This window comes from Dicentrarchus labrax, unplaced genomic scaffold, assembly GCF_905237075.1.
Source record: "Dicentrarchus labrax unplaced genomic scaffold, dlabrax2021, whole genome shotgun sequence".
Lineage (NCBI taxonomy): Eukaryota > Metazoa > Chordata > Actinopteri > Moronidae > Dicentrarchus > Dicentrarchus labrax.
This window is the reverse complement of record NW_026136802.1, coordinates 25,702-48,105: the sequence shown is the minus strand read 5'-3', so window position 1 is coordinate 48,105 and position 22,404 is coordinate 25,702. Positions and strand designations below refer to the sequence as shown.

Below are 22,404 nucleotides of genomic sequence, written 5' to 3'. Positions count from 1 at the left end.
AAATACATTAAAAATACATATTTCTCCATTATGTTCTTTCTGTAAAACAGAAATCAAATCTATCTTTCATCTATTCCTTAAACGGACTCACAAGAGTTCTGGATTGACGTTGATTTATTCATTTTATTAAAGTTTAACCAGATTGACACCCATTAATGTCAGAAAGTCCTGTTTCTCATTAATGTTTTAATGTTTGAACCAATTGAATGATATTTGAATAAATCTGTTCTAACAAACAATATTGTCACAGACATGAAAACAGAGTTAAACTGTTTCACCCAGCTAATATTTGAGGAAGGAATAAAACACATAGAGTTTATCTCACACATTAAACAGTAAGCCTTAAACTTACTTTCTCAGAGTTTTCTGTAGAAACACAGTAAGTGATTTAAAAACTCCACATTAGAGGAAATTTATGTTTCTTTTATTTTAACATGGTGAATATTACTGAAATTTACACTTTAACCATCAAAACGTTTCCCTTTAAGCATTTAACATGAACCACAGAAAATACTAGAATTGTCTGTACATGGAATTAACTTAGTAGCTAACACACGAGCAGCAAACAAAGTGAGAAGCTGAGAAGGAAACCCGTTTCACTTTCAGCTGGCAACTGCTCATCCTCAGTAATCGTTATCACTTCTTACTGCTTCTCAACTCTTATGAAGCTCAACGTTATTACACGGAGCGTCTACTTCAAGTTCCACATTGAGGCTCGGAGGTCCTCTCTCTCTCTCTCTGTGTCACGTACACCTCTCCCTGCTCGCCAAAAGCACCCCAAAACCTCCTGTCAATCATAGCGAGGGGCGGAAGTTGGTGAAACAAACCTTTACTAGTTATCAGTTAATTGTTGTTATTGGTTCTTGATCAGTAGTTTGGTTTACTCTTCTTATGTCTCTCTGTTCAAATGTAAAAATCTGATTAGTGTTTGTTTTATATGAGTTTCCCCAAAACGAGCACACAGTCAGTGATGTATGGAAGTAGAAGTGAACAATACAAAGTGGAGAATGAAGCTGGATTTAACTAATCCTTCATTTTATACAGTGTTGGATCCATTTGGACAGTTTTGCTTTGACATCATTTAGATGTGGTTTCCAGCATCATTGATTATCTAGAATCATCCCAAAACTTTGATTTCTTTTCATTTCAACCTGACTTATCAAAGTTTGTACATTTGTTCCATGATGACCAAAGATGATGAATTTAGTTTGTTCAAATCAAAGCCACTCTTTACACCTTGGAACTATTTTTACACAGATGCTGAATTTGATCCTGAAAGACCCTTGTTTGACATTTGAACACATTTTTTCTTCACAGAAACAAAAGTTTTAAGGCAACAAAGTTCAGTTTTAGACTCAAAGTTGAATATTTGTTCACACTTTAATATTTGAGTCATAAAAACACTTTCCCTCTAACTGTGCTTTCAAAAAGAAGATTTGAAAAACAAGCAGCCACATTTGATCCTAAAAATGTTCATTTTTCTCAGAGTTATAGAAGAAGATCAATTCTTTCTATCATTTCTTTCATCTCTACGTCTGCAGGCTGCACATTACCCTCACACATGATCCCCTCATCCCAGCATCCTTTGCTCTTCTCTTCCTTCAGCCTCCTCTTCCTCCTCTATTACAGTAAACACATCAGGTTGGTACTAACTAACATCAGCTGTGTGTGATCCTGTACAGACTGAACTATCTGGTCAGCAGTGAGAAAGTTTCTCTCTCCCTCCTACAGAGGACACAGAGACACTGAGGAACCAAACTAAGACAACAACCTGAACCCGAACAATCCGAACCCAGGATAAAGAGGTTCAGTGAATGTGGTATTGAAGGTGTGGAGGTGGATCAGTGTGTCAGAGGAGACTGTGTAGAAGGACAGAGTGCCAGCAGGACAGTCCACATACACTGCTACTCTACCAGAGGAGGAGGAGGAGGAGGAGGAGGAGGAGGGGGGGGGGGGGAAGGAGGAGGAGATGGGTGTTTTTCTCTTATTGTGACAGACAGAGTAACGACCATCAGAGCACTTCAGTCTCCAGGACTGATCATTGTATCCAAACAAACAGTCTTCACTGTCTCCTCTCCTGCTGATTCCTCTGTAACTCACTGATATATCAACGTCTCCTCTCCACTCGACCTCCCAGTAACAGCGACCAGTCAGACCATTTCTACACAGCAGCTGAGACCAGTAGTCAAATCTGTCTGGATGATCAGGATATGACTGATCCTCCTCCACATGAATCATCTTCCTGTTGTTGTCAGACAGTTTGATGTTTCTGTGTACTGTGTTTGTGTCGACTGTGAGTTCACAGGAATCTGATGGAGAGAACAAGACACAATACAGCTGCAGTTATTGATCTATCATCTGATCATTGATTGACACTTTGATGATGACATCAGAGCTGTGAATGAGTGATGTCACAGTGTGAAGATGGTTGAATGTGTGCTGCTTTGTTTTCACACTTACACTTCCTCAGACCTGGTCTCAACCATCGGACTCCAGCAGGCTCCACCCTGAAAGGAGGAGGGGGGTCAGAGCAGCATGGAAACATGGACATTACATCGCTCTCATACACAGAGCTTATTCTCTACAAATGGACTTACATCTTCACATGGAGCACTTATTATTAATCAGCTGATAGTCTTTCAGTTCAGTGGAGCTTCTTCTTATTGGCCGATGGCTACAGCTCATTATTTTCACTTATTGATGATCTATTATTATTATCAGTATTATATTTGTAACAGAATGTTTACATTGATTACCTTTAAACAGTTTAACATGGGAGGTGAATTGGTAAGAGCCGACTAAATATAATATTTCTCTGCATTTACTTCCACTAGAAGCTAATGCTAGTTAGCATGAAGGATTTATTAAGTTGAAATAGTTGCCAAGTTTCCCTTTAAACAGTTTCTCAATAAAAGACGGCGCGCAGAGTCTTCAGTTGGGTTTTTGATGTTTTACTTAAGAAGATCTGTGAAACTGTAATATAAAAAATAAAAAGTATGTCAGACTCTGTTCTGTCTGTTTCTTATACATTCATAAATACAACACGCATAAATTTACACCAAAGTTATAATTTAGCTCAATGCTAACATAATATGGAAAATCCCATTGATGGGCTAGCGCATTAGCATCGGTCTCGCTATTCACTTTACACACAAATGATAGTAAACCATAACAGGTAAGTCACACATGAACTTCACACACTAACGATATATTACAGACTCATGTCCCTTTAAGGTACAGCAGAAAGAAAAATGAAGTGTGAGTGGAGATAACGAACTACCGTAAGCTAGCAGGAACAAACAGTGCAGCAGCTAATGACAAGTAGAACACAAATCACATCCTCTTCATTTAACATGTTATGACCAGGACAAACATTACCTTTAACTAAGTTAGCCGATATTCACTAAAAAATGTAATATCGGGAATTATCGGTATCGGGTTTTTATAACCGATGTTTGTTCTGTAGGCTTCAGCATTTCCGAGCCTGCATGAACGCAGCATGGGACGTTTACCGGCGCGCGCTAGATGACGTATAACAACAACAACCACTAGACTGGTTGGTTGCTAACTGTGGCTAACAAGCAAACAATTTAAAGCTGAATGATTTTAATATTAACACAAAATAAAAGTGCAATGCACCTTAAATATTTGACCCTGCTCTGAGCTGTTCCTTAACCAAACTAACAATTGGCTTAGAGTTTACATTAGCACTCCTTCAGGAGCATAATACAATTAAACACATTAAACAAAGCTAGCGCTTAATTTTAATATTCAAATGAGCCATGTGTTGATTCCACACCCACCAGGCTGTCAATCAAACTCTCAGTGACAGAGAAGTAATGTGAGTTAACGTCGGTTGTTGGACTGAAATTCAGAAAATGCTCATACTCATATGTAGATAGGTAAAGTCTATACATCTGAAACAGAAGGTGCTGTATTTTTTTACCCTTTATCTATCCAGATAAAAACATTAAGAACAGTTTCTGTATGATGTTTATTAGACCTATGTAATCTGAATTGGAAGGGCACGTTGTCATGAGCTGTATCTTGTATATTTATTATTAGCTATGTGGTATGTGTATGCACCTTTATGTAATCTGGTGGAAAAACATTAACATTTAAAACTGGATCATACCAAACAAATATCTGCTTGCGTGTCCCCGTGTATGCAAAGTGTCCTCCTGTTTGATGTGAAGGAAATGGCCACCCTACCAGTGGGCCATCACAATAAAATGAGGCATAATGTGTTAATTCCACAATAGGAGATATGTTATGTTGTTATCTAACAGTTTTGGTGTAAAAGCCTGCATATATCGGTATCGGGTGATATTGGTATCGGAGATTGAGAGTTGGACAATATCGGAATATCGGATATCGGCAGAAAAGCCAATATCGAGCATCCCTACCTTTAACCTATCCACTGGTAAAAAGTGCTCTTATATCTCTTAATAGAAGATAGGAATAAATCATCTTTCTTATCATCGACCTTAGCTAGGGTGGCAGTATGGGTGCTAACTGCTACTGACGTTGGGCTCCCTAGCAAATCATAGGTCAGTCTGGTGGGGACCCTTTTTAGTCTCTGAGGTTGTGTTGTCTCGTCTAAACTCTCTGTAACACTGTCTTGTCTCTCAGAGGTTTCATCTGTTGTCTGTGTCTCAGTGTCTCTCTCACTTTCAGCAGTCTTATGTTGTACTGAGGGTTCATCCTCAGTGGCTGCTGCAGGTGCTTCAGTGATGTCCTCTTGCACTTTTGAGTCATTTTCAAGGACAGCTAAATTCAGATCCAGACTGAAAGGTTCAGGATCATTTTCTTGACATGCTGGTTCTCTGGACTCTTGTGGTGGATGATAATCATACCACACACCCATTTCATCCTCTTCCGAGTCATATTCTGACTCCATCTTGTCACCAGGGTCAGGGGCCAGTGGTACAGTTTAGTTCTGGATATCTTGATGCCAAGCATGCTCAACAGTTCATGAATGAGCCGACTCTCGAAATCCCTGCCTTGATCTGAATGCACTCTTTTTGGTAGACCATAGTGGACAAAGTACTGTTCCCACAGAACCTTATCAACTGTTGATGCTTTTTGATCCTTAGTTGCAAAAGCTTGAGCATATCGGGTGTAGTGATCTGTAACTACAAGCACATTGCAGATGTTTCTGGAGTCAGGCTCGATTGACAGAGAATCCATACAGACTAGATCCTTTGGTCCCTCACTGTTAAGATGTGACAACTCAGCAGCTTTCTTAGGCGGAGTTTTCCTCTGAATACAACAGGGGTGTCTTCTTCATCCTCTCAGCAGAGTTCAGACTCATAAAAACCGTCAGCGTTTGAATTAAAGAAATAAAGTAACTTTAACAACACTTAAGAAACTCATGAACAGCACAGCGTCTCTCTCTCTCTCTCTCTCTCTCTCTCCCAGAATCTGGTAGGTTTCCTCATACTCATCTCTAATAGACCCTGATTGGACAATGACAGGTTGACACCTGAATATTCTAATAAACAACAAAACATACGGCAGGAGGTGTTCAAGGACTGCTCAGAACACAGGAAAATTCAATATCTTCTAAAAAACATGGCAAATATACATTTCCCTGCATTAAACACAACTGATCTGACATCAGTAGTAATTTAGAATAGAATTTAAAATCCTCCTCCTCACCTATAAAAGCTCTTCATGGTCAGGCCCCTTCATATCTTAAAGAGCTCATAGTACCCTATTACCCTCTAGACACACGTTCTCTGAATGCTGGGCTACTTGTGGTTCCTGTAGTCTCTAAAAGTAGAACAGGAGCCAGAGCCTTCAGTTACCAAGCTCCTCTCCTGTGGAACCAGCTTCCAGTTGTGGTTCTGGAGGCAGACACCCTCTCCACATTTAAGAGTAGGCTTAAGACGTTCCTCTTTGATAAAGCTTATAGTTAGGGCTGGATCAGGTGAGTCCTGAACCATCCCTTAGTTATGCTGCTATAGGCCTAGACTACCGGGGGGATTTCCCATGATGCACTGAGCTCCTCTCTTCCTCTCTCTCTCTCCTTCTGCACTCATTCATATTCCATTAATGCATGTTACTAACTTCACTTCTTCCCCGGAGTTCTTGTGCTTTCTCGTCTCGCAGGTTCTCATCGATCCTGGTGGAACCTCAAAATTACTGATATTATTATTATAATCATTATTATAGTTACTATTGTTATTGTCCATCGTTGTTGTCGTTGTCATTATCTTCTTCATGTTCATCATCATCATTCTAGTCATTTCTAGTCTGTCTCTCTCTCTTGTCTGTCTCTTTCTGTCTGTCTGTCTCTCTCTCTCTCTGTCAGGGTGGAAAAGGAAGTTTTTCCTTGCTGCTGTCTCCAAGGTCTTGCTCATGGTGGGAACTGTTGGGTCTCTGTAAATGTTATAAGGAGTTCGGTCTAGACCTGCTCTATTTGAAAACAGTCCTGAGATAACTTCTGTTATGAATTGGTGACATACAAATAAAACTGAACTGAACTGAACTGAATTGTAGTTTAGGTGACGCCTTTAGTTTTTCTGGACTAAAAGATAACACACGCTGATGGCAGATGGCATCCATCAAAATATCCCAAACTATTTATGATATTAGCCCACAAACCTGCAGCGTGACAACATTGACAAATATCAACCCGCCATGATGCTCACCAACCCATCAGGATAAATCACTGTCCTATTTTCCAATATTGAAACAAGACATCGGTCCAGAAAAAAAATTTCCCGTCACCTGACTACTAATACTGTATTGATCTGCCTCATACCTGAGAGTGTCCAGTCTCCAGCGTGGATCCTCCAGTGCAGCAGACAGCTTTGTTGCTGAGTCTCCTGGATGATTGTAGCTCAGGTCCAGCTCTCTCAAATGGGAGGGGTTGGAGCTCAGAGCTGAGACCAGAGAAGCACAACCTTCCTCTGCGATCAGACAGCCTGACAGCCTGCAAACACACAAAACAACATGTAGTCCGGTGTAAAAGTACAGGGGTTAAAACAAGTTAATTTGTAATACAAATAATTATTTCAGTGAATTAATTAAATAATTCAGCAATGCAAATAAACTGAAAGTAATTTAGGTTAAAAGCAGTGAAAGATGAAATGTTAACCGATAGATTAACATAAATTCATAATAAATAAAGTAGAGTGTAAATAGTAAATTAAGTAGTTACATTCAACTGTTCAATTCAATTCAATTTTATTTGTATAGCGCCAATTCATAACAGAAGTTATCTCAGGACACTTTTCAAATAGAGCAGGTCTAGACCGAACTCTTTAAAACATTAATTACAGAGACCCAACAGTACCACCATGAGCAAGCACTTGGCGACAAGGGCAAGGAAAAACTGCCTGTTAAAAGGCAGAAACCTAGGACAGATCCTCCGGTTCTAGGTGGGTGGTCGTCTGTCTCGACCAGTTGGGGTGAGAGAGAGAGAGAGAGAGAGAGAGAGAGAGACAGACAGACAGACAGACAGGTGCACAGCAACAACAGCATTGGCAATGGCAATCTAGCAGGACCATGGCAGGAGGCTCCACCAGGATCGACAAGAACCTGCGAGACAAGAAAGCACAAGAACTCCGGGGAAGAAGTGAAGTTAGTAACATGCATTAATGGGACATGAATGAGTGCAGAAAGAGAGAGGAAGAGAGGAGCTCAGGGCACCATGGGAAATCCCCCGATAGTCTAGGCCTATAGCAGCATAACTAAGGGATGGTTCAGGACTCACCTGATCCAGCCCTAACTATAAGCTTTATCAAAGAGGAACGTCTTAAGCCTACTCTTGAATGTGGTGAGGGTGTCTGTCTCCCGAACCACAAATGGAAGCTGGTTCCACAGGAGAGGAGCTTGGTAACTGAAGGCTCTGGCTCCTGTTCTACTTTTAGAGACTATAGGAACCACAAGTAGCCCAGCATTCAGAGAACGTAGTGTTCTAGTGGGGTAATAGGGTACTATGAGCTCTTTAAGATATGAAGGGGCCTGACCATGAAGAGCTTTATAGGTGAGGAGGAGGATTTTAAATTCTATTCTACATTTTACAGGGAGCCAATGCAGAGAAGCTAGTACAGGAGAGATGTGATCTCTTTTTCTAGTTCCTGTCAGTACTCGTGCTGCAGCGTTCTGAATTAATTGGAGTGTTTTAATGGACTTATTGGGGCAACCTGATAATAAAGAGTTGCAGTAATCCAGCCTTGAAGTAACAAATGCATGGATTAGTTTTTCTGCATCTGTCTGTGATAGTATGTGTCTAATTTTCCTAATATTACGTAAATGAAAGAAGGCAGTCCTAGAGGTCTGCTTTATGTGGGAGTTAAATGACAAATCCTGATCAAAGATAACTCCAAGATTCCTGACAGTGGTGCTAGAGGCCAAGTTAATGCCATCTAGAGTAACTATATCTTTAGACAGTGAGTCTCTAAGGTTTTTGGGGCCAAGAACAAGAATTTCGTTTTTTTCTGAGTTTAACATCAGAAAATTACAGGTCATCCAGGATTTTATGTCCTTAAGACATGTTTGTAATTTAGATAATTGATTAATTTCATCGGGCTAGATTGATAGATATAATTGCGTATCATCTGCATAACAGTGAAAGTTAATGGAGTGATTCCTAATAATGTTGCCTAAGGGGAGCATATTTAAAGTAAATAGTATTGGTCCAAGTACAGAACCTTGTGGAACTCCATGACTAACTGTTGTATTTATTGAAGATTCATCGTTAACGTGTACAAACTGCGAGCGATCTGATAAATATGACTTAAACCAGCTTAGTGTGGTTCCTTTAATGCAAATTTGATGCTCAAGTCTCCCCAAAAGAATATTATGGTCAATGGTGTCAAATGGAGCACTAAGATCTAATAATACAAGTACAGAGACAAGTCCATTGTCAGAAGCAGTCAGAAGGTCATTATTAACTTTAACCAGAGCTGTCTCTGTGCTATGATGAACTCTAAATCCTGACTGAAAATCCTCAAATAAACTATTGTTATGTAGAAAGTCACACAACTCTTTGGTGACTACTTTCTACAGAATCTTAGAGAGGAAGGGGAGGTTAGAAATCGGTCTATAGTTGGCTAAAACCCCTGGGTCAAGAGTGGGCTTTTTTAAGAAGGGGTTTAATTACAGCTACTTTAAAGGACTGTGGTACATATCCTGATAATAAAGAAAGATTAATCATATCCAGTAAAGAAGTGCCAATTAAGGGAACAACTTCTTTAAGCAGCCTAGTTGGGATCGGGTCTAATAGACAGGTTGATGGCTTCGATGAAGAAATGATTGAAGTTAACTGATGAAGGTCGATAGCAGAAAAACAGTCTAAATATATATCTAAGTTTCCATTGACAGAAGTCCCTGAACTTGGAGAGCCACTGATAACTGTTGATGGCAGTTGGTGATTAATTTTCTCTCTAATAGTAATAATTTTATTATAGAAGAAGCTCATGAAGTCATTGCTACTTAAGTTTATGGGGATATGTGGCTCAACAGAGCTGTGACTCTCTGTCAGCCTGGCTACAGTGCTGAAGAGGAACCTAGGGTTATTCTTATTTTCTTCTATTAGTGCTGAGTAATAGGCTCCTCTGGCATTACGGAGGGCCTTTCTGTAAGTTTTAAGATTATCTTGCCAGTTTGAGCGATATTCTGATAATTTGGAAGAGCACCATTTCCTTTCAGATTTCCTAGCTATTTGTTTTAACTGGCGGGTTTGGTGGTTGTACCACGGTGCTAGTCTCCTATGTTTTAATAATTTCCTTTTTATAGGAGCGATAGAGTCTAATGTTGATCGTAGTGAGCCTGTAGCACTATCGACAAGATTATCAATTTCAGAGGGACTAAAGTCGTTATAGGATTCTGTTAAATTCAGACATGGCATTGAATTGAACACTGAAGGAATCTCCTCCTTAAATTTTGCTACAGCACTGTCAGATAGACATCTGCTGTAGGAAGTTTTGCCTAATGGCTTATAACCTAACAACATGAATTCAAAAGTTATTAAATAATGGTCAGATAAAAAAGGATTATGTGGGAAATGTTCAATATCAATGCCATATGATAAAACAAGGTCAAGAGTGTGATTAAAACAATGAGTTGGTTTATTTACACTCTGACAGAAGCCAATTGAGTCTATTAATGATATAAATGCATTACTAAGGCTGTCATTGTCAACATCCACATGAATATTAAAATCACCTACAATAATTACTTTATCTGATTTAAGGACTAAACTTGATAGAAACTCTGAGAATTCAGATATAAAATCAGAGTACGGACCAGGAGCGCGGTACACTATAACAAATAGAACTGGCTGCAGTGTTTTCCAGTTTGGGTGAGAAAGACTAAGAACAAGGCTTTCAAATGAATTATAATTTAGTTTAGGTTTAGGGTCCATTAAAACGCTCGAATCATATATGGCTGCCACCCCACCTCCTCGGCCTGTGCCTCGAGGAATGTGAGTATTAATATGACTGGGGGGGTGGATTCATTTAGGCTAACATACTCCTCGTGGGACAACCAGGTCTCAGTAAGACAAAGTAAATCAATATCATAATCTGATATTAATTAATTTACTAAAACAGCTTTAGAGGACAGAGACCTGATATTTAACAGCCCACATTTCATTCTCTTATTTTGTGCTATTGGGGAGTTAGTTTTAAATTTTATTAGATTTTTATGTTGAACTCCTCTTGTTTTTATTTCTTTAAATAATTTAGGTGGTCGGGGGACAGACACAGTCTCTATGGGTTTTTGGGTGGGTGACTGTTCTAAAGAAAGAGCAGAGAAGTGTGTAAGACAGCAGCTCTGCTTCCTGGTCCCAACTCTGGACTGTCAGGTTTTAGAGGTAAACTTCTTCATATTCCTAGATAAGAGAGCCGCTCCGTCCAAAGTGGGATGGATGCAGTCTCCTTCTAATCAGACCAGGTTTTCCCCAAAAAGGCTTCAAGTTATCAATGAGGCTCACATCGTTTTCTGGTCACCACCTCGACAGCCAGCGGTGGAATGACGACATGCGGCTATACATGTCATCACTGGTCACATTGGGCAGGGGTCCAGAGAAAACTACGGAGTCCGACATTGTTTTATCATAATTACACACCGACTCCACATTAATCTTAGTGACCTCCGATTGGCGTAAACGGGTGTCATTACCGCCGACGTGGATAACAATCTTACTGTATTTACGTTTACCTTTAGCCAGCAGTTTTAAATTTGATTCAATGTCGCCCGCTCTGGCCCCAGGGATACATTTAACTATGGCCGCTGGCTTCGCTAACTTCACGTTTCTGACTATGGAGCTGCCAATAATCAGAGTTGGTTCCTCAGCGGGTGTATCGCTGAGTGGGGAAAATGTATTAGAAACGTGAATGGGTTGGTGGTGAACTGTGGGCTTCGCGGTTTTAGTCTTCCTTCGCTCAGTCACCCAGCGTGTATGAAAAACTTTGAAAGTAGTGAAAAGTCGCTAAAAGAAGGAGAAACTCTGAGTGTTTAGGTAGAACTAGTCTACATTTAAATGTTAAGCGGGACAATAACCGCTGTAACGAGTAAAACTAATGTATATTTAGCGTTCACTGACAGAGCTACAGCACCAAACAGTGTACACAGAGCAGGAAGTGAACCGGAAATGAGTCAGTACGCTTACCGTAACACGTCACACAAAGACATCAGAAAATGACAAAAATTATTGGAAAAATAGTTGCAACTGTTCTGTATAGTAGCTGAAGAAAAGTGTGTGGTAAACTAAACATGAATTTTCAGATTTGTGTCATTGGTTCATGCTGTTTCATTTGATTGGTTGCTGTAGTTATCACTCAATGTCACCTGTTGGTAATTGGCCATAGGTAAGGGAGTAAACAAAAAAGGGGGCGGGAGAATCGAGCCAAGAGGACGCCATTGCTGAACGGGAAGGACTGTTTCACGCTTCCTGAGGAGGACTTTACTTTTGCTGCCGTTGGCTTTCATCTCCATCTCTTCATTAACTGTTTCTCCAGGACTTATTCCAGACCGTGAGTTGGATTTTCTTTGTGACTGTTAATTGTCACTGAGGATAAGGATTTGCCTGACGCGTGTACCGAGCAAAACAGCTGTTTTGTGTGTGTGTGTGTGTGTGTGTGTGTGCGTGTGTGCCTGTGTGAGAGAGTGTGTGTGTGTGCCCACTGTTTTGTTTAGAGTTCAGTTCAATAGCATATTTGATCTGAGTTTGATAAGTATAGAGAAATCGTATTAAGAAGAACTAGGAAATTTTACCGGAGACCTGGAATTATTTGAATTTTGAATAGTATTTTGATATTGCCAATTTCTATTTTGCTTATTATAAGGGTCTATTTTTCTACAGTGTTTTGCCAATTTTGGTAAAGCGTATTTTGTTTACAATTATAATATTTTTATTTTAAAGAAGTCCAATTTGAGTAATTGTGTTATTTCATTTTTAATATCTGTTAACTAACAAAGTAAATATTATTTGTGTTAAACTGGAAAACAACTGGTTAGTTTACAATTATTTCATTTATTTGAAAGAGTTGCCTGGGGTCAGTTATTTAAAATAGTGTAGAGTACGTGTGAATAGAGCCACTGCTTAGTCTAACAAAGTTGTTGGTTATTCATAAAGTATTAGGCCATAAAAAGTTTCACACAAAACAGGTAAACCTTCATGGTAGCTACCTTAATAAATCGAACCCAAACACCCCATCATTCAAGTCCAGGGTGAGTTGATTTAACTTAAGCATTTACTGAGTTTTGGGGTGCTACAAACACATTACATAATAAACATGTTCAAGGAAAGAGACTCAAACTAAATAAACAAAACAATGTTAGGAAGATTACAATTGTATCCATCAACATAATTCAGGGTTTAAAATGGTTATCAGTTGAGCAGGTTGACGAATCCTGACCTGAGAATTTCCAGTTTACAGTGTGGACTCTTCAGTCCAACAGAAAGCAGCTTCAGTCCTGAATCCTGCAGGTTGTTGTTACTCGGGTCCAGCTCTCTCAGATTTGAGGGGTTGGAGCTCAGAGCTGAGACCAGAGAAGCAAAACCTTCCTCTGTGATCAGACAGCCTGACAGCCTGCAAACACACAAAACAACACATTACATAATAAACATGTTCAAGGAAAGAGACTCAAACTAAATAAACAAAACAATGTTAGGAAGATTACAATTGTATCCATCAACATAATTCAGGTTTAAAATGGTTATCAGTTGAACAGGTTGATGAATCCTGACCTGAGAGTTTCCAGTTTACAGTGTGGACTCTTCAGTCCAACAGAAAGCAGCTTCAGTCCTGAATCCTGCAGGTTGTTGTTACTCAGGTCCAACTCTCTCAGATGGGAGGGGTTGGAGCTCAGAGCTGAAGACAGAGCTTCACAGCTTCGGTCTGAGAGGTTACAGCCACTCAGTCTGTAGAGACAATGATCAACATGAAGAAAAATAATATTTGTGACCAGCACTTTATCACTCAGCCAAAACCAAAAACACTTTAAATTAGTTCTGTAAAAATGATATCAGCTAGTGAGGAGTTCCCAATGTTGGTGATATATAATGTCTTTATAATCTCTCTAAGTCGAAAAGATAGCAGAGTATTTAAGTGATAATACAGAAATCCAACTATTTCTGTACTTACAGAGCTTTGTTGGAGGCTTTGACCACTGGCAGCAGCCTCAGAAGAGCCTCCTCTGAAGCAGAGTATTTCTTCAGGTCAAACACGTCCAGATCTTTTTCTGATGACAGTAAGATGAAGACCAGAGCTGACCACTGAGCAGGAGACAGTTTATCTGTGGAGAGACGTCCCGAACTCAGGGACTGTTGGATCTGCTCCACTAGAGAACGATCATTCAGTTCATTCAGACAGTGGAACAGATTGATGCTTCTCCCTGCAGAGGGAGTCTCTTCGATCTTCTTCTTCATGTACTGAACTGTTTCCTGATTGGTCTGTGAGCTACTTCCTGTCTGTGTCAGCAGACCTCGTAGGAGATTCTGATTGGTCGCCAGTGAAAGACCGAGGAGGAAGCGGAGGAATAAGTCCAGGTGTCCTCGTTGACTCTCTAAGGCCTTGTCCACAGCACTCTGGTGGAGATATTTTAGATTCCCTTTGTCGTTAATTAATTTAGACCACCAGGATGTTGTTTGTTCTTCTGCCAGCAGATTGACTCCATAGCTGATGAATGTCAGATGGACATGAAGAGCAGCCAGAAACTCCTGAACACTCAGATGGACGAAGCAGAAGAACTTGTCCTGGTACAGTCCACTCTCCTCTTTAAAGATCTGTGTGAACACTCCTGAGTACACTGAGGCTGCTCTGATATCAATGCCACACTCTGTCAGGTCTGATTCATAGAAGATCAGGTTGCCTTTCTGCAGCTGCTCAAAAGCCAGTTTTCCCAGAGACATAATCATCTTTCTGCTCTCTGGACTCCAGTGTGGATCTGTCTCAGCTCCTCCATCATACTTGATGGTCTTCACTTTGGACTGAACCACCAAGAAGTGGATGTACATCTCAGTCAGGGTCTTGGGCAGATCTCCTCCCTCTCTGGTCTTCAACACATCCTCCAGAACTGTAGCAGTGATCCAGCAGAAGACTGGGATGTGGCACATGATGTGGACGCTTCGTGATGTCTTGATGTGGGAGAGGATTCTACTGGCCTGCTCCTGATCTCTGAACCTCTTCCTGAAGTAGTCGTCCTTCTGTGGGTCAGTGAACCCTCTGACCTCTGTCACAATGTCAACACACTCAGGAGGGATCTGATTGGCTGCTGCTGGTCGTGAGGTTATCCAGAGGCGAGCAGAGGGAAGCAGGTTCCCTCTGATGAGGTTTGTCAGCAGCACATCCACTGTGGTGGACTCTGTAACATCAGTCAGGATCTTAGAGTTGTGGAAGTCCAGAGGAAGTCGACACTCATCCAGACCGTCAAAGATGAACACAACCTGGAACTCTTCAAACCTGCAGATTCCTGCTTCTTTGGTTTCAGTGAAGAAGTGATGAACAAGTTCCACCAAACTGAACTTTTTCTCTTTCAGCACATTCAGCTCTCTGAAAGTGAATGGAAATGTGAACTGTATGTCCTGGTTGGCTTTGTCTTCAGCCCAGTCCAGAGTGAACTTCTGTGTTAAGACTGTTTTCCCAATGCCAGCCACTCCCTTTGTCATCACTGTTCTGATTGGTTCATCTCTTCCAGGTGAGGGTTTAAAGATGTCTTCTTGTCTGATTGTTGTTTCTGGTCTGTCTGGTTTCCTGGATGCTGTTTCAATCTGTCTGACCTCATGTTCATCATTGACCTCTGCAGTTCCTCCCTCTGTGATGTAGAGCTCTGTGTAGATCTGGTTCAGAAGGGTTGGGTTTCCTGCTTTAGCAATCCCCTCAAACACACACTGGAACTTCTTCTTCAGGTTAGATTTAAGTTCACACTGACAAACTCCAACAAGATGTTCTTAATGAAGACAGAAAATATGATCATTAAGTGATTGATAAACAAAATATGATAATTTCATTCCCCTAAAGCAGAAAAATTTTCAGCTCAGATAGAAAATATCTATTTTGTTTCGAACCAAAAGTTATGGGTCTAATTTATTGCCACCAGTTATTTCAATGAGGGGAAGTAGTTGTTGCCCACATCCAAGCACACAGATTTTGCTCTGACGCATTTCACTGTGTTAAACTGCTGGTGGTACACACCTGGCGGCAGCCGCTATTTAATGCACGTTTTCTGTGAACCCTGGTGCAGGCAGGTGGCGGTGTGAAACCTTCCTTTAAAAAAATACATCACAAATTGCCATAACATTTACGTTTATAAACTATTGAAACAGAAGTTAGCAACACATCAGCCAGAAGAAAAGGAGTGGTCTCTTTTTTTATATTTAGATAAAATATAATTATTTTTGATATTTTTAATACAATGAATTATTATGGCATTGTTATGCATTTTAATTTGTGAGTTGTGACCCATTTTGGCGGAGTTTTAAAAGTAAACCTTCCCATGTTGCCTCCATTTCCTCTTTCCATCATGTTCAATCTGTTAAAATCATCTTACTGCTCTGTAGACAGTCAGCCAGCTCCTCCTGCTTCATTCTCCTCAGGAAGTGCACTGTGATCTTCAGTAATGCCTCTCTGCTGCTCCTCCTCTGCTCTTCATCCTCACCATCCAACACCTCCTCATCCTCCCTCTGACTCTCTGAGCATTCTGGGTAATCTGAACTCAAAACCTTCTGGATCTTCTTCAGCTGGTTCTTCACAAAAGTGACAATGTTGTCCTCCAGCAGCTGGAACAGAATATTATATGAATGACTCAATCAAAGTCAATCCAATCCAATCCACTTTATTTATATAGCACGATTTTAACAAACAGAAGGTTTCCAAAGTGCTGCACAAAAAGATATACAGAATAAATAGATAACACAATAGAAGCACAATTAAAAAAGTACACAGTAAAAGATAAAAGCAATAAAATAAAAATAAAATAGAATAAAATAAGTAAAATAAATCAAATAAATGAAATGCCCGCACAAGATAAAAATATCCATGTATACACATAAAATCAACGCTCTACATGGTGTCAAAGGCCAAAGAAAAAAGGTGGGTTTTAAGAAGAGTTTTAAAATGAGACAGAGGGGAGGCCTGTGTAATGTGCAGCGGCAATCCATTCCAAAGTTTTGGAACTGCAACGGCAAATGCTCGATCCCCTCTGAGCTTAAGCCTAGCTTTAGGCACTGTCAGGAGCAGCTGGTCAGCTGACCTGAGAGATCGGCCTGGGAGTGTAGGGGTGCAGCAGCTCAGAGAGGTAAGGTGGGGCAAGGCCATTCAAGGCTTTAAAAGCAAATAAAAGAATTTTAAAATGAATCCTAAGATGGATGGGCAGCCAGTGGGGTGAAGCTAAAATAGTTGAAATGTGCTCATACTTGCGTGTGCCAGTTAAAAGACGTGCAGCAGCATTTTGTACCAGTTTAAGACGAGCAATGGAGGACCCACTAACCCCCATATAAAGTGCATTACAGTAATCCAGACGATTATATATAGTTATATATATATATATTATATATATATATTTATATTTTTTGTGCTGAATGTTGTGTGTACATATATATATATATATATATATATATATATATATATATTATATATGTTGTTTGTATAATATGTTGTTTGTATATCTGGAGTGTTGTAACGAAAATAATTTCCCCCTGGGATTATTAAAGTATTTCTGATTCTGATACTGTCTCAAAGTGCTGTCTCTGAAGGACTGGTTTGATCTTTGCCAGCTGCCTTAACTGGAAAAAGCTAGATTTCACTACAGCTATAATCTGGCTGTCAAATTTAAGGTCTGAGTCAACTTTTACCCCAAGATTTTTTACAATTGGTTTGCGATATTGTCACAGAAGTGCCACCAAAGACTATGTCATCCGCATAGCAGTGAAACAATGTTAGGCAGATTACAATTCAGTGAAACACTGAAGGATCAGCAGCAGGAGGTGAAATAAGTGCTCTGGTAGAAGTGACTTTATCAATGAAGTAGTTGTAGTATAAAATTTAGTGTAGGTTAGTGCATATTATAAGTTAGTAATCAATTAATCACACAAAAGTTTGGATATTATGTTGTAAGCACTATGGTTTGTTCACACAGATAACTGGAAATCAAGTAAAGGGCACTATGTTTTAAGTAATGATGATTTTGAGTGTTAAGAAGAATAGATTTATATAAGCTCACAAGGATGTTAATGAAGGCATTATGTTTTAGGTTTATAAGATTTCATGATAAGCACAAATACTGTTGATGAAGTAGTAAGCACCATGGTTTTTTAGTAAAAGTTTGATTTAATGTGTGGAACATATAGAATGTGTAGTTGTAGCAAAGAAATGAGCACTGATTATACCAAATGTATGTGGGTGGTTGTAACACAACTTTTCTTATCATATTATAAAGTTTATAAAGTTTTTTAAAAATACAGTAAAAGACATCTGTGACATAATGGTGTAAGGAAAAGGTAATAAATGGTTTTTAAAAAATAGAAGTACAGTAAACTAGATTCTAATGGTGTAATCCAGATGAAAGGAGAGCAAAAGAAAATGTCATGGCCTACTGGTGTAGGCATGGGCAAAACAAGGGCAAAATAATTGGGACCCACATACTGGTGAAGATTTAGGGTCTTTCCAGAGTAGAATTTACACCATTATGTAGTGGATGGAAAAGGTAGAAGGTGGGCAGGACTTGTGACAGGAGGCAAGAGTATATAAGGAGAAGCTTTGTGAGGATGAATTCAGTCTTTCCATGGATGGCTCAGGCTTTGTTTGTCTGTTAAGATAATAAAGCTCTAATCCACTGCCAACTTCGATGAATCCTGGTTGTTATTTTTCCACCTAAAGGAGAATAACTTTTAGACCTAATTTGGACTTAGAAAATCGTATGTTGGACACAATCTTCTGATCAAAAAGAGAACTCATTCTGACCAAGACCCAACCCATAGTGAAGAAAGTTCTCACACACAGCAGGGGAGGCCTCAATTCCAGTCTGTGGTGCATTCAGAGCAGAGTTGATAACTTTAAACAACACACGAGGCTTACGACAGTTTAAAAGAACAATATCAGGTAATGACGGCAACAATTCCTCAGTAATTTAAAAGATATTTGCAATTTGTCCTTTTTCCACTTTCGCTCAGCTCTTCGACAATCCTGTCACGAGATTAAAAGAGTCAATGATGTTTAAAAAGTCTCGCGCTAAAGGGTTTTCAGGGCAACACACAAGAATATTACAATCTCCAACAAAAGACCCGGTCATATTTGGGCATAATATCAGCCAAGAACACAGAAGTCTGTTAAAAAGTCTCTGTTATATTTGGGAGGCCGGTAGACCACAGCACACAGCACCGTGTGAGAATGCCCCAGCTCAAACAGACTGAGTTCAAAGCTGGTGAAGGAGGAGGACAGCGATAACTGTTTACATTTAAAGTCTCTCTTAAAAACAGTCGCAATTCCTCCTCCTCAGCCAGACGTCCGAGGAGAGTTCAAAAAGCAGCACTCATCAGGTAGAAGTTCGGTGAAGACACTGGACTCACCAACACTCAGTGAGGTCTCGGAGATAAAGAGGAAATCCAGTTCCCGGGATGTGAAGAAATCCTTAAGGATAAATGATTTATTCACAAGCGATCTCTTGTTACCAGGCCAAACCTGGCAAGAGCTGGCGGGTCAGGGCGAACAGCTGACAGGGAGGCCCGACACAGAGGCCGCAGGTTCCCCAGATTTACTCCGCGCCAGCGGAGACGGGGAGAGCAGGGTCCGCGGGGCTGGAACATCACATCCGAGCCCGCCACCGGTACCAACCAGGCAGCAACAGGGTCCAGCGAACGTCGAGAGATACAAAGGCAAGGCCCCTCTCCATATCCACCTTGATCAGGACGTACCAACCCGGCCCTCAGCCTCACCAGACAGCCACTATGCTTACCCCAGCGGCGGTGCCGTTTTTGCCGTGGGGGTGGCGCTGGAGCGCGGCAGAGGTATGTCGGGAAGTCCGATAGGAAAGGAGGCAGAGTTTTTTGTCCATAATAATCAAAGTTGACAAGATTTTTGGCGGAGATTCTCAGATCGAGCAGCGTTTGGCGATCATACACCCGCAGAGTGTTGACGTTATGTGCAACAAGTATTACAAGCAACAGAAACACACACAACAATTGGAGCAGCTGACGGCCCGCCTCACACACTGGCGCCATCTTGCCACTGTCAAGTCAAATCATGGAAGCAAACATCAGATCCATGTTGGACAGACTGACAATCCACTGATCTAAAAGGTGCAGCATGGAGATTATTGTGAACACAATAGATGTAAAAGTAGTTGTTGTCCATGTACAGACCATAAATATGGAGTCCAGATGTGTTTGATGCTGCTGGGCAGACTGACCACTGGGAACCTCTGAGCTCTCCTGGTCCACTCTGTGGAGGAATCATGAAGAATGAGCTCACATTATGTCTGTCCACACAGAGACAAACACAAGGTAAAGGTCCATGAAGTGATATTTGGATGTGAACAGTGAATCTGATGACTCCCTGTAGTGGTAAAGGTTTACTAGTCCTGCTGATCCCACTGAGAATCAACAGCTCAGTTTGGTTCAGTCCCAACAGCTCTCACCAACCCCTCCATATAGCTCTCCCTCCCTCACTGTACACTGCTGAAGTGCCCTGGAGCAAGGCACCTAGAGCCTCCAGCTGCTCCAGTGGAGCTGCTCAGTGTCTGCTTGTATCAGACTGGTTGTACTGGGCAGCTCCCAGTGTGAATGTGTTTGACTGTGTGAGTGTGAGGCAGCTGCTGCTGAAAGAGTGTTGGTGCTCAGAGAACTTCATCTGAGTCAGTAAAGGTTGAAAAACTGGAGATTTCACAACTGAGAGTCTGATAAAAACACATCATTTTATTTTAACATCAGTTTGAAATCCTCACCTTTGATCAACAGAGTGGCGGCCATCTTTGAAGTGTATAAGATGATCCATAGAGCGGTCACTCTTCATGGACACACAGCTGGGTTCAGGTTTTTTCCTCCTGATAGAAAAACAGGATCAGTTCTGCACTGCACCCACAACACACTGAGACAGAACCTGCCAGTGACTGAATACACCGACTGTACACAGTGTATTTGTACCCAGGGAGTTCTTGGTTAGGATTTCTATAAAGTCAGTGTTTGATTTAGACATGTTTCACTGTGTATTTTAAAGCTGTATTCAGTGCAGTGTGCAGTATAGGCGGGGAAATGATGGAGTGGAGTGACCATATCGGTCCAATTAGGATAAAAAGAGGAACAGACGTGGTGTCAAAGCAGTGAGTTTCTATAAACTGCTGCAACTATTTGTTCACTGTGAAACTGAGGCTGTTGTAAATTGAGCTGATCAGACACAAACCATCACCGTCCATTAAAAGACATTTTAAAACATTTAAAAACAGAAATTTCACAACTGAGAGTCTGATACAAACACGTCATTTTATTTTCACCATCAGTTTGAAATCCTCACCTTTGATCAACAGAGTGGCGGCCATCTTTGAAGTCTTCATAACGACCCATAGAGTCATCACTCTTCATGGACACACAGCTGGGTTCAGGTTCAGGACAGTCTGGTCTCTGATGGATCCTGATAGAAAGAAATTCATTAAAGCTCACATATTCAGAAACATTCTCACTGAATCAAAGACTTTGTGAAATGATGTATAATTTGAAATGTTTGAATACAGGGCTGGACAATAAGAACAATGTCTTCAATTACTGACATTATGGACGTGTTACTGAACACAATTTACTGATGTCACACACTTCAACACACTCTCTGAATTCCATATAATTAAAGTGAGAGCAGCTACAACATCTAACCAGAGAGCAATCAGCTCCCAGTCCAGTCCAGAAGAGCAGAATGTGGAACTGGTCAGACTGGAATGAATCAGGACAAACATCAGCAGTGAGCAACATGAGGAAGGAAATCTGCTCTGATTGATTCAAACACATGTTACTGTTACATTTCTCATTATGAAGCTGAATGTTTCTCCTGATACTGATTTGAGATCAGATTGTCCAGCCCTGTTTGAATACTGACAACTACGTACTTTTGCTCAGATAAATGTCTTTGTTTCAAATGGAGAATCAAAGCCTTTGTGACATGGAGAAGAGTCATGGACAGTTAGAGATCCTCATCTCACCTCTGAGCTTTGGTCCTTGTGTCATGTTCCCCACACAGAGTGCTTTTAGAGGGAGGGACTCCCTCCTCTCTGTCCTCACACTGATCCATAGCAGAGCCCACACCTTCACACAGACACAGCAACCTGCTGGGAGAGATCACACATTATTTCCCATCATTCCTCTCAGTCACATGACAAACACACACAGCTCTGATTGGAGGGATTAGTCGACTCGCAGCAACATGATCAGAAATGTACAGTGTGGGTCCCCAGCATTTAGAAACTGACAGATTCCAACTCAATTATCATTATTAGCATTAATAAGCATATATGTATATCTGTATGGAGAATATTTCAACAGATACTATAGTAGTGGTTTTGGGAGTTGCTGAGGATGATGGATCAAATTCTGACATTTACAAAATACAAAATTGCACTTTAATTTATTTTATTTGAACTCCAGGTTCACTGATTTTGAGGTTATTTATCTGCATAATACATTGGAACTGCAGTTTAGGAAGCTCTTTGTCATTGTTGTTCAGATATTTATTCAAATTTCTGCTGGTGTTCTTTTGCTGTGCAGCATTTTCTCATTGACCTGTGTCTCTGCAGCTGTGGTTATGCATTAAGCAAATAAATAATCTCAAAATTAACTAAAAAATCCTCAAAAATCAGCCCACTGGGAGATAAAATGTTGCCACAGATGTCAGAAATTGATTCATCGTCCTCAATAACCCCCCAAAAACACTCCTATATTTTCCAAATCATCCAAACAATTACTGAAAT

General features: G+C 40.5%; 1 protein-coding gene across 3 annotated transcripts in view; it reads right to left on the bottom strand.

Moving 5' to 3' along the window:
* The window catches only part of LOC127359878 (NLR family CARD domain-containing protein 3-like), a 51,731-nt gene that overhangs the window by 28,428 nt on the left and 899 nt on the right, over window positions 1-22,404 (bottom strand). Inside the window, exons 2-12 of one of the 3 annotated variants that reach the window (XM_051394187.1) lie at window positions 21,640-21,765; window positions 20,964-21,080; window positions 20,398-20,496; window positions 19,817-19,895; window positions 16,009-16,237; window positions 13,605-15,408; window positions 13,208-13,381; window positions 12,876-13,049; window positions 6,770-6,940; window positions 2,461-2,507; window positions 2,131-2,309 (exon numbers count right to left, since the gene is read on the bottom strand). In XM_051394187.1, the coding sequence (XP_051250147.1) occupies window positions 2,131-2,309; window positions 2,461-2,507; window positions 6,770-6,940; window positions 12,876-13,049; window positions 13,208-13,381; window positions 13,605-15,408; window positions 16,009-16,237; window positions 19,817-19,895; window positions 20,398-20,496; window positions 20,964-21,080; window positions 21,640-21,728 (3,162 nt within the window). In that variant the 5' untranslated portion in view covers window positions 21,729-21,765. Of the gene's footprint in view, window positions 1-1,316; window positions 2,310-2,460; window positions 2,508-6,769; window positions 6,941-12,875; window positions 13,050-13,207; window positions 13,382-13,604; window positions 15,409-16,008; window positions 16,238-19,816; window positions 19,896-20,397; window positions 20,497-20,963; window positions 21,081-21,639; window positions 21,766-22,404 lie in introns of those variants that run through there. The other 2 variants (XM_051394188.1, XM_051394190.1) reach the window with 2 other exon arrangements.